This window comes from Tamandua tetradactyla, chromosome 9, assembly GCF_023851605.1.
Source record: "Tamandua tetradactyla isolate mTamTet1 chromosome 9, mTamTet1.pri, whole genome shotgun sequence".
Classification (NCBI taxonomy): domain Eukaryota; kingdom Metazoa; phylum Chordata; class Mammalia; order Pilosa; family Myrmecophagidae; genus Tamandua; species Tamandua tetradactyla.
This window is the reverse complement of record NC_135335.1, coordinates 10,996,718-11,011,016: the sequence shown is the minus strand read 5'-3', so window position 1 is coordinate 11,011,016 and position 14,299 is coordinate 10,996,718. Positions and strand designations below refer to the sequence as shown.

The window sequence follows — 14,299 nt, the reverse complement described above, 5'->3', positions numbered from 1 at the left end:
TTAGGGCATTATATAAGATTCTACAAAGTTCCATGTGCTAGGGTAACTTTCCAGAAACCTACAACTTGCAGATGGGTCCCTGGACCAGATAGGTCCTGAAATGCGGAGGGCCAGCCTCTCCAGAACATCAACTAGCTCCATTCCCCTATCCCATATTATCAACAGGCCCTTCCAATATGAAAAAGTCAGAATGAGAACAGGCCAAATGCCTCTAAAGAGTGGGAAAAAGATCAAAAGTGATGGTGAAGTTAAACACAGAAGGTCGGGTTTAACAAGTGAAGTATGATTGCTGAATCATTATACTGATATTTCTTTTAGTCTCCAGTACCTTAGAGCAGTTAGGAATAAAAACCTAACATTGTGGAACTGCAACCCATACCAAACTCTGAAATCTGTTCTACAACTAATTGTTGTGATGTACTTTGAAATTTATTGCTTTTATGTATATATGTTATTTAAAGAGAAGATATATAACAGAGAAGACAGGAATCAACAAATGAGTATGACTGCTGAATCATTATATTGATATTTCTGTTGTTCTCCAGCATCTTGGAAAAGCTAGAAGAAAAAATGAAAAATCATGGAAATGTAACTCATAACAAACTTTAAAACCTGTTCTATAACTATTTGTTAAAATGTACTTGCAAATTTATTGCTTTTTTGTACATGTGTTATATTTCACAATTTAAAAAAGAGAGGTAAAAAATCAGTTTAAGGTATCAGTGGCTGAGAAAGTTCAAACAGAGTCGAGAGGCTGCTCTGGAAGCCACTCTTACGCAAGCTCCAGTTAGACATTGCTACCTATCATAGCTTGCCAAACCCCAACCAAAACCATTCCTGACAATCCTGAAGAACATCTAGGGCATTATATAAAATTTTATAAAGGTTCCATGCACTAAAGTAACTTTCCAGAAACCAACAACTTCCAGATAGGTCCCTGGACCAGATATGTTCTGAAATGCTGAGGGGCCAGGCTCTAGAATATCAACTAGTTCCATTCCCCTACCCCATAATAACAACCCCTTCCAAGATGAAAAAGTTAAAATGCGAATAGCCCAAATGCCTCTAAAGAGTGGGAGAAAGATCAAAGGTGGTGGTGGAGCTATACAGAGGTCAGGTTTAACAAATGAGTATGATTGCTGAATCATTATATTGATATTTCTTTTAGTTTCCAGTACCTTAGCGCAGATAGAAGTAAAAACCTAAAATTGTAGAACTGTAATCCATACCTAACTCTGAAATCTGTTCTACAACTAATTGTGCTGTGCTTTAAAATTTATTGTTTTGTATACGTGTTATTTTTCACACAAAAAAACTCAATTGTGATGATAAATGCACAGCTTATGATGAAAAAGTTAATGTTATCATGTACTGCATCAATGAATAAAGAATATAAAATCTTAAAAAAATATCAGTTTCTTCCCAACCCTCTCCTCTTTTTAAAATCCTTGAAGGGACATTCTAAGAAATGAGCATGATAATGAACATACAACTATGTGATGATATTGTGAGTTACTGATTATATAATAAGAATGGAACAATTATATGGTAAGAATGTTTGTGTTTGTATGTTGAATTAAAAAAAATTAATTAATTATAAAAAAGAGAAAAAAAATCCTTGAAGGGGGTGGGCAATGGTGGTTCAGTGGCAGAATTCTCATTTTCCATGCCGGAGACCTGGGTTCGATTCCCAGAGCCTGCCCAAAAAAAATCCTTGAAGGAATGTCTTCATTCACTGCCTCTACTTGCTATCTACTCATTCTCTTACCTCATTGCAACCTAGATTTCATCTCAGTATCTCTGTTGAAACTATTCTTAGTTTATCAATGACCTCTCTTGCCAAATTCAAAGGCCCTTTCTCAGTTCTCATTCAATATTACCTCTCTGTGACATAACACAAGTGCCACTCACTTTCAAAACGTCTTAAAATCCTTGGATTCTGGGACAATTCACGAATACTTCTCTTCTCACTTCTTTCTCACCTCTATTTACTAGTTCTTTTCCTCTCTTAGCCCCTATGGATACAAATCAATGCTTTGCTTAAGCCTTTTCCAGTTTTCATTCACTCCCTCAATGAACCCTTTATTCTTATAATCTCAACTTTATACCCTCTATATTGATAACACAACTTCATTCAATCTCTCACCTGCAATCAGGCTCTAAACACACCACTGCCTAAGGCACAGATTCACCTAAATGCCCCACCATTGCCTCACTCTCAGGAATAACATATACAAATAAATGGGCCTAAGAATCAGAGACAAGTTCCTATTCTAGTCCTGGCACTAACATGTGTGATTCTAGGCATGTCTAGTCTTTAGTCCCATCAATAAAATGAGTCAAGATTTCAAGTAGTAAAACTCTTCCAGTACTAACATTTTACAAGCCTATATTTAGTATTCTTCAGAATAGATCCTCTCAGTTACCCCATTTTTCTCATTTCCCACCTTTCTGTCTCCATGGCTAAACCTTTTCCCCAACTCCATCTTCTCTATGAACTATATCACCAAATCCTATAATTCTGTCCTTCCATGATTTAAGTTCCTGTTTGGGCAAAAGCTATTACACCAACAAGGGAGTATATATAGGAGAAAGAGCCTCACTAACATTCAGGAAAGGCAGAGTTCTGGACCCAGTTTTGCCCTGACTGCACAGTGTAAGTAAACCATGTCACTTCTCTGCCTCCATTAAATCAGGTAGTTGGATTAAGCTGTTTCTAGTTCTGAAATTCAATGACTCGAACAAAATGAAAATTTTCCCATCAAATTTGCTAAGTAATTTATTCATCCCTTGGCTTAACTTAAAGTATACAGATCTGGCTGAAAAGCAGATCAAAATCTATGACCATATAAAATAAGCCAGAAACAAAAGAGCAAATATTTTATGGTCTCATTTAGAAAATACTTTTAAAAAACAGTAAGCTCTTACAGCAGTCACATTTAGTCTGGACCGTTAATTGTTATTTCTGCATTTTGAGAGGTTGTATTATATATGTATAACCTAGTATTTACAGATAACAACAAGCCAATCAGACCGGGATTAAGGTAACTCAGAATACAGGGGTAAGGAAGACACTGTATTTTAGAACCTCATCTATTCAGAAACCAAAGGAAGAAAGGTTTATTTTGTTAGAACCTAAATTTTCTGAAGCACATAATCTAACTCGACCTGTCTGAATAGATCATTTAAACAATCCAAATACAGGGAGCCTAGAATTAGAATGAGGGCCTTTAATCCTGTACAGTTTAATGTAAAGCCTGGATACACCCAGAGTATATTAAGCAGATAATCAAAAAATATTGGCCAAGTCCCTTGAGGGATAAGAGAAAAAAACATGAAACTATTAAACTTTACCACCGGGGAAACCCCTGACACTGTGTCAAACATAAGGACTCCCAAATCAGTAGGCCAAGCCCTTCATGAGGCTTGTTCTCGTGAAGCTTATGTATGTAGCAGAGAAGCTTAGCCTACCCATAGGTAACCTAAGAGTTACTTCTGGAGGACCTCTTCTGTGGCTCAGATGTGGCCTCCCTCTAAGCCTAACTCTGTAAGTGAATCAAAAATGACTGAGAAAAAAAAATCTACAACCATAAAAAGATTTAAGTAACTTGCTCAGTAAGGATCTATCTAAAATGTTTTGACGTTTTGGTGTTTTGTTTTGTTTTGTTTTGGTGGGGAGCGGGGGGGCAGGGGAGATTAGGTGCTGGTGCTTTCTTTCATCTCCTCCAATTGCAGTAAAATTTCTCCCACTTCTTAAGAATCTTAAACCCTGGAGATCAAGCCTTGAGGAATAGTACTGGAAATACCTTTAAGTGACAGCCATACATGCCTCTTCGAGAAACAATTATTTTGCAAAGGACAGATCTGCATACTGAGACAACAGTAATTAATGCTACATTACATTCACTTGCATGAATATGAATTACAGCTGTGACATTTTTGTACGTACTCAGACATGACGTGACTATAATTTACATGCATTATCCACACATGTAAGTGACTTTAAAACTTATGTAACTAAAAGGTGAATGATAAAAATACTACATTAGACTGCTAGTTCTGATAATTGTTATGATAGCTCATGGTACTGCTGTAAAAGTCCATCATTTTAAGTATACAGAAATGTTGAAAATCCTTAGATAATAATTTAAAGCATTCCAAGAGCTTATATGAATCACATCTTTTATTACTTATAATGTGCTGGTTTGTCTTTAACCTTTGGCAAAACACACTTTAACCTAGTTGATCAAGAGGCTGAACTATTCCTGCAGATAATCTCTATAGCAATTACAGTTGATAAACTAGTTCTACAATAAAATGACAAGGAAACCACAAGTAGGTAGGACAGAGTTAAAAGACTAAAAGGTGAAATTATTTTAGGGAAGAACTTGCAGAGATATGCACATACCATATCAATGACTCTTCCTAAAATTAACTCAACTCTAAATTTTTAGAGGCCTAACAAATATATAGTAGTTGCACACAAGGAGAAAAGCAGGTTTGTGTGATTCTGTAAATCTGCACATATTGAATCAAACTGGATGAGATTACTGAATCATCCTTGGTCTTTAGAGCCTGTAGAATAACATAAATTCTAAGAAATAAATTCTATCAGAAAAGCATTATTGGGCAAAGGTTTAAATGTCCCTCAAATATTTGAGAAGACTGAACAGTGATAAATTCGATGAAACTAGCCAACTGGAAGCAGTTACAATTGCTATTTTAGAAATTAATACAGAACTTAATCAATTCATCAGTGTAGACCAGGATTTCTTAACTCTGGCACTACTGACATTTTGGACCAGAAAACTCTTTATTAGGGGGCTATCCTACGCACTGTAGGATATTTAGCAGCATCCCTAGCCTCTATCAGCTTGACATTTGTGGCACATAACCACCCACCCCACCCCCCAGGTCGTGACAACCAAAAATGTCTCTGGACATCACCTGAGGGAGTGGGTGGTGATAGCAAAATTCCCCTGCATTGAGAACTACTAGGGTAGAGCCAGGCTCAATACTCTGTCCAGCAAGTTCCAAAAACCAAACTAACTAAAGTTAAAGGAACACTGAGTGGCGTGCATGACTCAGGGCAAAGTTATGACTTCAGTTTTCCACTCTCCGTTTGAAATACCACATTCTCTAAAAAGCAAGAACAACAAACCCAAAAAACAGAGGCATACCATTTTCATGCCTTCTTCTTGCTGGCAGTCTTTAAACTTTTTAATTCACAAAGCCAAAGAAAACACATCACCATATGTGCAAGGTTAAGTATACTAAGTTCTCAGCCAACTCAAGATCTGTTGGGAGTGATTCTTTTCCTGGAGGGGAAGGAAGGGGAAGTTATATACTCTAGTTTGTCTTACAGCAGTGAACGTGCTTACACATGTATCTGTAAGCTTGTTTCAGTGAAACTACTAGTCAAGCCCAACTAAAAAGAATATTGGGGAAAATTTGTATACTAAAAATAATTGGAGAGTTTAAAAGGAAGCTTTATCTTAACTTGCTGGAAAAGCTTGCGCCACAACACAGTACTGGAAAAAAACACATTTTCTTTGTTGACTGAGAATTCTGCTATGGTTCATGGGTTTATGAAGGTAAGTTATGACTAAACAGTATTAAAGATTCTGAAAATGCAGAAACTGAGAGGAATATAAAAATGCTTGCAGGCCTACTACAGAAAAAAAAATTTTAAAGAATGAGTTCAACAAGTGATATTATTTGCCTCTTTCTCAAAAGTGAGGACATCATCAAAATCAATCTGGCTACCTGAAAGTTATAATTAGCTGCGTTCTAGTTAAATAAGGGTTTCTCAGTTGGCAATATTTATTTGGCTTTGTTTCCCCTTCAGCGTATAAATACACTTACTCTTACTTCTTTGCATATTCACCTACTATATCATTAAAGCTTTTTTCCTTATTCATAATATATTTTAGCTGGGAAATAAACATGACATGTTTACTGGTATCAAAATGCATGTCAATAAAAAACAATTTTTAGAAATGTATACATAAGAGCATCAAATTCTCAATACAATATTGATAAAGTTTGAAATTATTTCAAAATAATTTTAAGAGGAAAAAATATTGATCATTACAAATTATACTTTATTGAAGTAAACACACTCAGATTTAATTAACTACCTACGAGGAAATTTGACTATGTACTAATATGCAAATTAGAATTACTTAGGGCTTTTTTTTTCTTAACTGTTGCTGGGCCCCAGAATGAATTAAATCAGAAAATGTGAGTGGCACTGGCAGAAGTCTCTAGGTGATTCTAATGTAAAGTAGCAAGGAGAATCACTGCTCTAAACGGATTGGCCTGAAAGGACTGAAAGCCTTTTTTTCCCAAAGAAAGCTTTCGTCTTACTTTTCCCCCTTAGTGTGTATTAGCTAATACCTCCTACAGCTTCAAAGATAACTCAGGAAAATGTTTTAAAATTCAAACTAAAACGTCGTTGTGTTACTTGAACACTTTCTCAATATCAAACACAAAGCCATAAAGAACTTCAACAGGCATGCCTGCATTAATAGGTAAATTCTAACCCAGTTCTGAAACAAATTCACACACCTTTTGTTCTCTAAGGGACTTCATGGGAATCTTAAAAGAATCTGTGGTCAAACTGTTGAAAATGGCTACACAGGAGAACTGGGGAGTTGGAGGGGACTTTTATTTCTTGCTTCATGCCATTCTCTATTATTTCAAATAATGAGGGTGGGCATATTCTTTAGTCTATTATTGAAACCAAAAACATGTGTGCTGCACCATATAAAACCCATTTTTTAATAGCTCTTTTAAAAGGCCTATTCCGAATAAGCCCTATTTAGTGTAAATTAAGAAAACTATGTTATCCATCAGTGATCCTCTATTGATATTTTTCTTAATTACATTATTACAGAGTAAACAGTAGTTAGTAAAATAATGTTTACTAGTACGATGCTTCAGCAAATGCTTTCCCTTACAGGTGTTAAAGCACTAAAGGGCTTTTCTACACTATAAACTAGTTTCTGTACGGCTGGGAATAAGGAAAAATTCGTTTATTTCAGGACTACCCTGCAGTGCCGAATACTGGATACATAAGATAGAATAACTACGAAGGTTCTGTCTCTCACCCAGAAGAAAGTGATGTGCAGTGGCACGGATTTTTGTTGTTGTCGTCTGCCGGGGGGAGGGGGGGTCGGGAGTGGGGACTCCTGTTTAGAATTTTTCGGGCTTTCACAAAATATCTCCCCCAACTTCCTAGTCAGGTCTGAGGACTGGGATCTACTCATTAAAAGACTCTTCAAACACTTTCTTTTTTTTCTTTTAGATTTATTTCCCAAATGAACCCGCTGCCAATTTCAACAGCGCACAGCAGATTAAGCAAAACTAAAGCCTGGTAAAAGGACAGCCGAAGTCACATCCAGGAATTTGTGCCGACTCCCTTTTTGGTTTTTATTCGATACTTTTCCTACGCTAATGTCTTCAAGAAAGGGGGGGGTGGGAAGCACTGAACTAAAAGAACATACTCAAAACCCATTTAAGGCCACGTTCTTTAATCTCCTTATACATGCGGGTTGAAAAACAAGTTTCCGAATACTTTTCCCAAGGTCGTTGGGATAAAAATAAAGCTCTCAACTGTGAGACACTTCGCAGCCTTTCAACACTTCAATAAATGCTGAACAATAAAGCATCTGCCTTCCCGCTCCATCCTGGGCCGTTAAGGCCCAAATTTCCCGACCCGAGAGCGTGCGGAGCCCCGGAGCGCCGGCCCTGCCCAGGGCGCCGCCCCCGGGGACCACCGGCCCTCGGCGCTGTCCCCGGGCGGGCACCGGGGACCCCAGGTGGGCAGCGGCGGTCCGGAGCAGCGCTGGCGGCCTCCCCGCAGCGGCCCGCCCGAGCCCCGAAGCTGAGGAAGGCGCCGCCCGCGCGCCATCTGGCCGAATCCCGCGAGGAGCCGCGGCACCGACTTCTAGCCGAGGGACTCCCGGCGAGGGACGCGCGGGCTCAGCCCCGTGACAAGCAAACGCGGCGGCGCGGGCGGTTCCCCGGGAGCTGCGCCAGGAAAGGCGACGGGGGTGACCACGGAAAGAGTCCGGGGGGGGGAAACTGGGCGCCTCACCTGCTCCTCCCGAGGCAGCCGCTACCGCTCGCTGAGGGGACAACATGGATCCTCCGCCTTAAGCAGAGGCAGCAGGGGCGCAGAGGAGAGGGGCGGGCTGGGGCGGGAATTGGGCGGGGCCTGGGCTCTAGAAGAAACTGGGGAGACCGAGGCGCGCGCCGAGCCGCCAGAATGGGTCTGCAAAGCCCAACCCGGAGCGCGAGGAGAGGCGAGTGCTGGGCGGGTCCCGCCAACTCCCGCTACGCGGGTGCGGGTGCGGATGCGCGTGCGCGAGATTGCGGAGCCCGCCGCCGACTACCTGGAGCTGGGCGCTGGAGGCGACGGTCCTTCGGGAATTGTAGTCCCGCACTCTCTGGATCCCAGGTTGGCCCCCTCATCTGGGGTGGGAAGGAAGCGGAAGAGAAGGCAGGACTCGGAGCGGTCTTTCCATGACTGAACTACAACTCCCAGCAGGCTGTGCGGAGGCGTGGAAGGGCGGGCCGGCGCCCCCACCCATCCACCCAGCAGCCTCTGGTCCCTGCTGGCGGCGTTTGGAGCTGTTTCTGTGTGTGACACTGGCCCGGGTCACAGGTAGGCGGCACCCTGCCCTAAGGACCGGACAGAGGTCTCAGCCCTGGGTGACGTGAATGGCATTGAATTTTTAATGATTTTGACTTCACAAGGAGAGGAGCTGATGACTTCATTACCACCATCAGCTGCAGCCCATATTACTGCCCTGACCGAGCCTATGTTGTATCGTAAGCACTCTAATAGGGCCCGGAACAACTTCCAGTGCGACCCCTTCCTCCGGCTTTGCCCAGCCCAAGCCACGGCTGTCTTTTGTAAACCTGAAGTTTCCAGGGACTTTTGCAAGCACAAATTTTGAACAAGGTTCTCCGAAGATGCTAAAATTCACACTTTACCTGTGATTAAGAAAACGTTAGTTGGCACTATTGAACAATATTGTTTTTTGGGTTTGTTGGGTGGGGGTAGCTCGGGGCTAAATAGTTGGCGCTTATGGGAGACTAAAGCATCCATTCCCAGTCACCCTCTTCGCTTAACTTTGCCTCATTCATTGGACAGATTATTCCACTTACTTCTCCCTCTGCCTCGACTATTATAACCTACCCAGGAGCTGTATTCAGCCAACTGTAGGCCTTCCCATGCCCTTGAAATATTTTTTATTCCTGAGTGGTTAGGACAAAGGTGAAGTAAACAATTCTACTTAATCCTACCTAAGGAGATCCTTCTTTGATTTCTGTACCCCTGAACCTTAGGATTTTCTCAAACTCTCGATTATCTGAATACCCTCTTCTGGGCTTTAGATTTAAAAGTCTAGATCAGATCTAGACCAACTAGGGCCAGCAAACAACTAGAAGTGTGTATCAGGGCAAATGGTTACTGAGGATTCACACTGGCATGCAGAAGGTAGGACCTGTAGGTTGTGACACACATCCAGGGCTTTATGTGGCATGCTGAGAAAGAGAAAGGAGGGGTCAAAGGTCAATGACTTGTCACAATTGCAGCACACTGTGCAAGAATTTAATATTGCACACTCACCGTTGGATTCCCTATTCACCTTCCCTGCTTTACTTTTCTCCAATAAGACTTCTTACCATCTAATTTACTTACTTAGTGTTTTGTATGTCTCTTTCTACTTGAATGTAAATTCTAAAAAGAGGATTTTTTTCCTTCCTCCCCAATACCTCAGACATTGCCAGGGAGATAGTGGAAACTCAAGTATCTGCTGAATGAATGAATGAATGAAGAAGTAGAAGGTATATGTTACACCTAACGTGGCTCATTCACTTCCTTATTCCTTTACTATTAAGTACCTTTTACCTCTGAACAAAATGCCCTGTTCTATTTTGAAGGCTCTCAGTCCATCCTGTCAGGAGGTGAAAGCAAATACTGACATTATATCTCTCTCAATATGAAGACATCCTCAGGGTCAATGTTAGCACTGCATCAGCCTTCCCCATACCTGATACAAGCTTCCCAGCATTTAGAACAACATGGTACAAATTATAGGTGGTGGACTTTAGATTAGTCACAGCTTAGAAAGTAAACCTTATAAACAGGAAATGTGGGGTTTGTTTGTTGTTGTTTCTCTTATTTCCTTCTCAATCACCCAAGGACATCAAAACAATGAACATGCAAAATGCTAAATATTGATGATACTGATTGCAGCCTTTCTGCCTTAAGCAGTTTCACTCTGAATTGAATCATGTAGTCTGACTAGGAGGCTGAACCTTCTCTGTTGTTCAGAAGTAGGTAACGTTGAGACATGTTTGAGTGGTTAAGGACACAGGCATTGAAGTCAGACTGACTTGGCATTGAATTCTGGCTCTAATACTCACGGGCTGTGCAATCTTGGGCAAGTTACTTGGCCTCTCTGAACCTATTTCATCAGCTGCAAAATGATTCAGAGTTGTCAGTTAAATGAGTTATAAGTGATGTAAATGATGACCGATGTGTGGTTAGTGCTCAAAAATTGATGGTCATTCTTTATGGAAAAGCAAAACAAAGTCATAAATATTCAAGACACTCAAAGTATTTTATGATGTACAAGAATAGCAAGCTTATTTTCTGCAATAAACATACACAATGACTCAGGTTTCAAAGCTTTCCAAAAATAGGGCATTTGTTATAGGCCAGGCATGGGTGCTGGGCAGTAATGCTGCAACAATGCATAAGACACATCCCTGTCCTCCAGGGTTCATGGTCTGGTGGGGTAAACAGTCAAGTAAACAAAGGATTACCACTCGCTGTGACTATGCTGGGGCTCAGTTCACCATCTCTCCTATCTCCTACTTGCAGAATCGGTGTTCAAGCAATAGTCTGGGCATTCATAAGGGATGAACTGGCATTCCTGAGCATCATTGAAATATCTGTGCCTTACTTTACTTATGTATAAAATAGGGTAACGAGATGGCCTAGAAGTTGAGGTGGGAAATTAACTGAGTAAATACGAGTCCTGTAAGGACAAAGCCAAGGAAGAAGAGGCCTAGCACAGTGCTTAATCTATACAAGTTGTTTAGTTGAATTCCTGAGAAGTGGATGCTCCAATGAATACTTTAAAAATCCTTTCTGAGCGTCCCCTGCCCAAAACCTTTTACTGAATCCCCATTAGCTCTAAGACAAAACCTCACTTCCTTAATGCACTGTGAATGCTTCTGCAGATTCTGACCCCAACAAATTGTCCCCATTTTATCTCCCTCTTGTCCTGATTCAAGCCCCCAGCTTTAGCAAATCTGGTCTGACCACACCCCAAACCTCCTACACACTGTTCACATTTCTGAGCCTCCAGCCACCACCATACGACTGTGTAGTCTGTACCACCAAGGGACAAATTATACCTTGGAGGAGGGGAGGAGAGGAACAGGAGTGGATGGAACCTAGGTTATTCCAGACAAGTCAGCATAGAACTGCATCTGCTGGGTGAAAGGGATGCATTTTTTTTTTTTGTAATTCATCTGCCCAGTGAAGTGCCTTTATCGTATATTTGCACAAAAGCAGCCCCTCCTTCTGGTCCACACCATCCTCTCCTGCCTTTGATGACCCCTTCACTATTACAAACTCCTATCCATCTTTTAAGCTTGAGCTTCTTCATAAAACCTTCCCAAGCCACTACAACTCCATGGTGATCCATCCCCTTTTAAACTAATACCATTCACTTGCCACCTAATCATAGCACTGTGGTTTTGTGTTATTTGAGGCTGTTTTGGGTTGCTACTTAATTTGTATGATTTAATTTTATGTGAGTAAGTTGTAAGCCCCAACTAGCTTGTAAGCTCATTGAAGACAGGACAACATACATATTTTGGATCCTTCCAAAGTGCCCAGCATAGTGTTATACTCACAGCATGTGGTCAGTAAACATTAGTGGAACAAATTATATATACAAATATGCAAACCTCCCAAGCAGGAATCAGGTTTTGGGGAAGTTGACTGGTACAGCAATAAAGAACAGGAAGGAAAGTCAGCTTCAGCAATTGAACCTTTCACAAAGGCCTCTGAAGGGTGGGAAGAGATCACCAAGACCACATTAATGTGTATTTTGGCTTCTTCTCTCTGCTTCTAGATCCCATGGAAATGGGCTTCCTTGCCAGGCCAGGTCTCCAGATTCTAGCAGTTGTAGTAAGGATTAGGGACCAGCATCATTCATTTCTTTATCAAGCACCTAATGACATAGATTTCTTTTTTTTATGCGTTTATCCCAGTGGATATACAGCAGCCTTGATTATCAGATCGGTTTATATTTCCCTTTGTCATCTAAAGGACAGCTTGCTGCATTATCAGCTGCTACTGTAAGTGCCAGACTAAGATGTTTGCCACGAAGTTATTTTGGGAAATTTTCTTCTGTGCCTTTTTCAGAATGTTGCAATGGCCAGGAATTTTTTTTGTTGTTATTGTTTTCTCTCTGGATTTTACCTAACCTTAAATATTATCAAGGGCAGACATAGTCCACTACCTGTTCTAGAAGATTTCCACCAGTCAGATGCTTTTCCCTCCCAGCTGACAACAGGGCTCCCACCCCCACCCCACCATGAGCTTGCATCTTTACAGGATCTGCTGATTCTGCAATTATCCTTCAGATCATTGATTGCTGCTTGAGCAATAACAAAACCTACAGCCTTGAATTTTATTATTTCCAGGACACATTCCCCTGATTTAAAGGATTATGTACCTTTCAAATATTTTGTCCAGATGTAAGGAGAAGGATTTGAATTTGACAAGCCAACCAACCCAGCTCACCTTTTTCTTCCTTCGAAATATGCCCTATCTGAGAAGCTATTGGGAGAAGAGGGCAACTTAACATCTACAATGAACCCCTCTTTGAAATAGTAACAAGATAAGGGTAAGAAGCTGGTTCTGAGGCTGCAATGTAATGTGATTGGAATGAGAAATCATTCTTCACTCTGTACGGCATCATTTCCCACCTACCAAATGAGAGACCGTGCCTCCTCTCTCATGGTGATCCGATATTACGACACATGCAGATAAATTCATAAAACACCTTGCAGCCTGGGCCTACTCAACAGTGTGGGTCAGTTTTCATAGGCGTCCCAGGAGGGATTCGCTGTGACAAGAGGCATCGTCTCTGGAATTTATGGAAAATATATTTTGCAGCTAGTGTAAGCAAAAAGAAACTTCTGCCCTACAAAATACAAAAACAGTCGCCCCTAAAACATTTACATAGACATGAGGAAAAACACCCGAAGGCCACCCCTCACCGGCTTGGGCTGCGGCAGTGGGCGGGGCTTGAGTTTGACCACGCCCCTTGCGCCTGGTCCCGGAGCGGCGCTCCCCACTCCGGTCGCCCCGGCAGGGCGCCGCGTGAAGCCGGTTCTGCCCTTCCTTTCCTGTGGGAGCGCGGAGGAGCAGTTCTTGCGCTTGCGCCCTGCGCCGTTGGGCGCCTCGGCTCGGCCACTGCCCTCCCCCGCCGCACGCTCGCGGGTCCTTTGTGCGCCTGCGCGCTCGCGCTCCCGCCCTCCTGTTCCTCGGCTGAGTCAGTCAGTCAGTCAGTCGGAGTCTTTTCCCCGGAGCAGTAGCAGTGAAGGGACTTCGGACAGCCAGCCACCCGATAATCTTATTTCCCCTCCCTATCTCCCGCCCCACATCTCTCTTTATCCCCTCCGGTCCTTGCTCACGCAGCCATGGCGGAGCTGTCGGCGGCCACCCAGTCCCCGTCCGTCTCCTCGTCGTCCTCCGGGGCCGAGCCCTCCGCGCCCAGCGGCGGCGGGAGCCCGGGAGCCTGCCCCGCCCTGGGGGCGAGGAGCTGCGGATCCTCCTGTGCGGGTAAGGAGACCCTGGGGGAGCCCACGCCTTGGGGAGGGTGAGCGAGCTGGGACCGGGGGCCCTAGAGCGGGGACCGTGGCGGTTTCCCTCAGTAGGGAAAAGGCAACTCACCCTCGGCTACTGGTGGATTTAGCCCCCGAGGATAAGCGTTTGGGAAAATGGGCCCGGGGGGAGGGGAGAGTTAGGTCGTGCAAGCGGTGAGGAAATAACGGGGTGTGTGGAAAACAGGTTGGGGGCGGGGAGGTAGTCTAGAAAGTGGGCGTTAACGCAAAGGCCTGGCAGGTGGGGGTGGGATTATGGAGGGCGATAGAGCGATCTACGGAACGGGGGTGATTTTGTCCAGGAGGGTTAAAGAGACTAAGGGGGTATGAAGAGGATTGGGGCGGGCGGATTGACTATAGGAGAAATAATTAGGCA

General features: G+C 42.7%; 2 protein-coding genes across 6 annotated transcripts in view; one reads left to right on the top strand and one right to left on the bottom strand.

Moving 5' to 3' along the window:
* The window catches only part of ATL3 (atlastin GTPase 3), a 123,097-nt gene extending 114,383 nt beyond the window's left edge, over window positions 1–8,714 (bottom strand). The window contains exon 1 of one of the 3 annotated variants that reach the window (XM_077115914.1): window positions 8,400–8,714. In XM_077115914.1, the coding sequence (XP_076972029.1) occupies window positions 8,400–8,478 (79 nt within the window). In that variant the 5' untranslated portion in view covers window positions 8,479–8,714. Of the gene's footprint in view, window positions 1–8,101; window positions 8,325–8,399 lie in introns of those variants that run through there. The other 2 variants (XM_077115911.1, XM_077115912.1) reach the window with 2 other exon arrangements.
* Window positions 8,424–14,299, top strand: part of RTN3 (reticulon 3) — an 89,160-nt gene continuing 83,284 nt past the window's right edge. The window contains exon 1 of one of the 3 annotated variants that reach the window (XM_077115907.1): window positions 8,424–8,671. In XM_077115907.1, coding sequence (XP_076972022.1) covers window positions 8,530–8,671 — 142 coding nt within the window. In that variant the 5' untranslated portion in view covers window positions 8,424–8,529. Of the gene's footprint in view, window positions 8,672–13,557; window positions 13,883–14,299 lie in introns of those variants that run through there. The other 2 variants (XM_077115909.1, XM_077115910.1) reach the window with 2 other exon arrangements.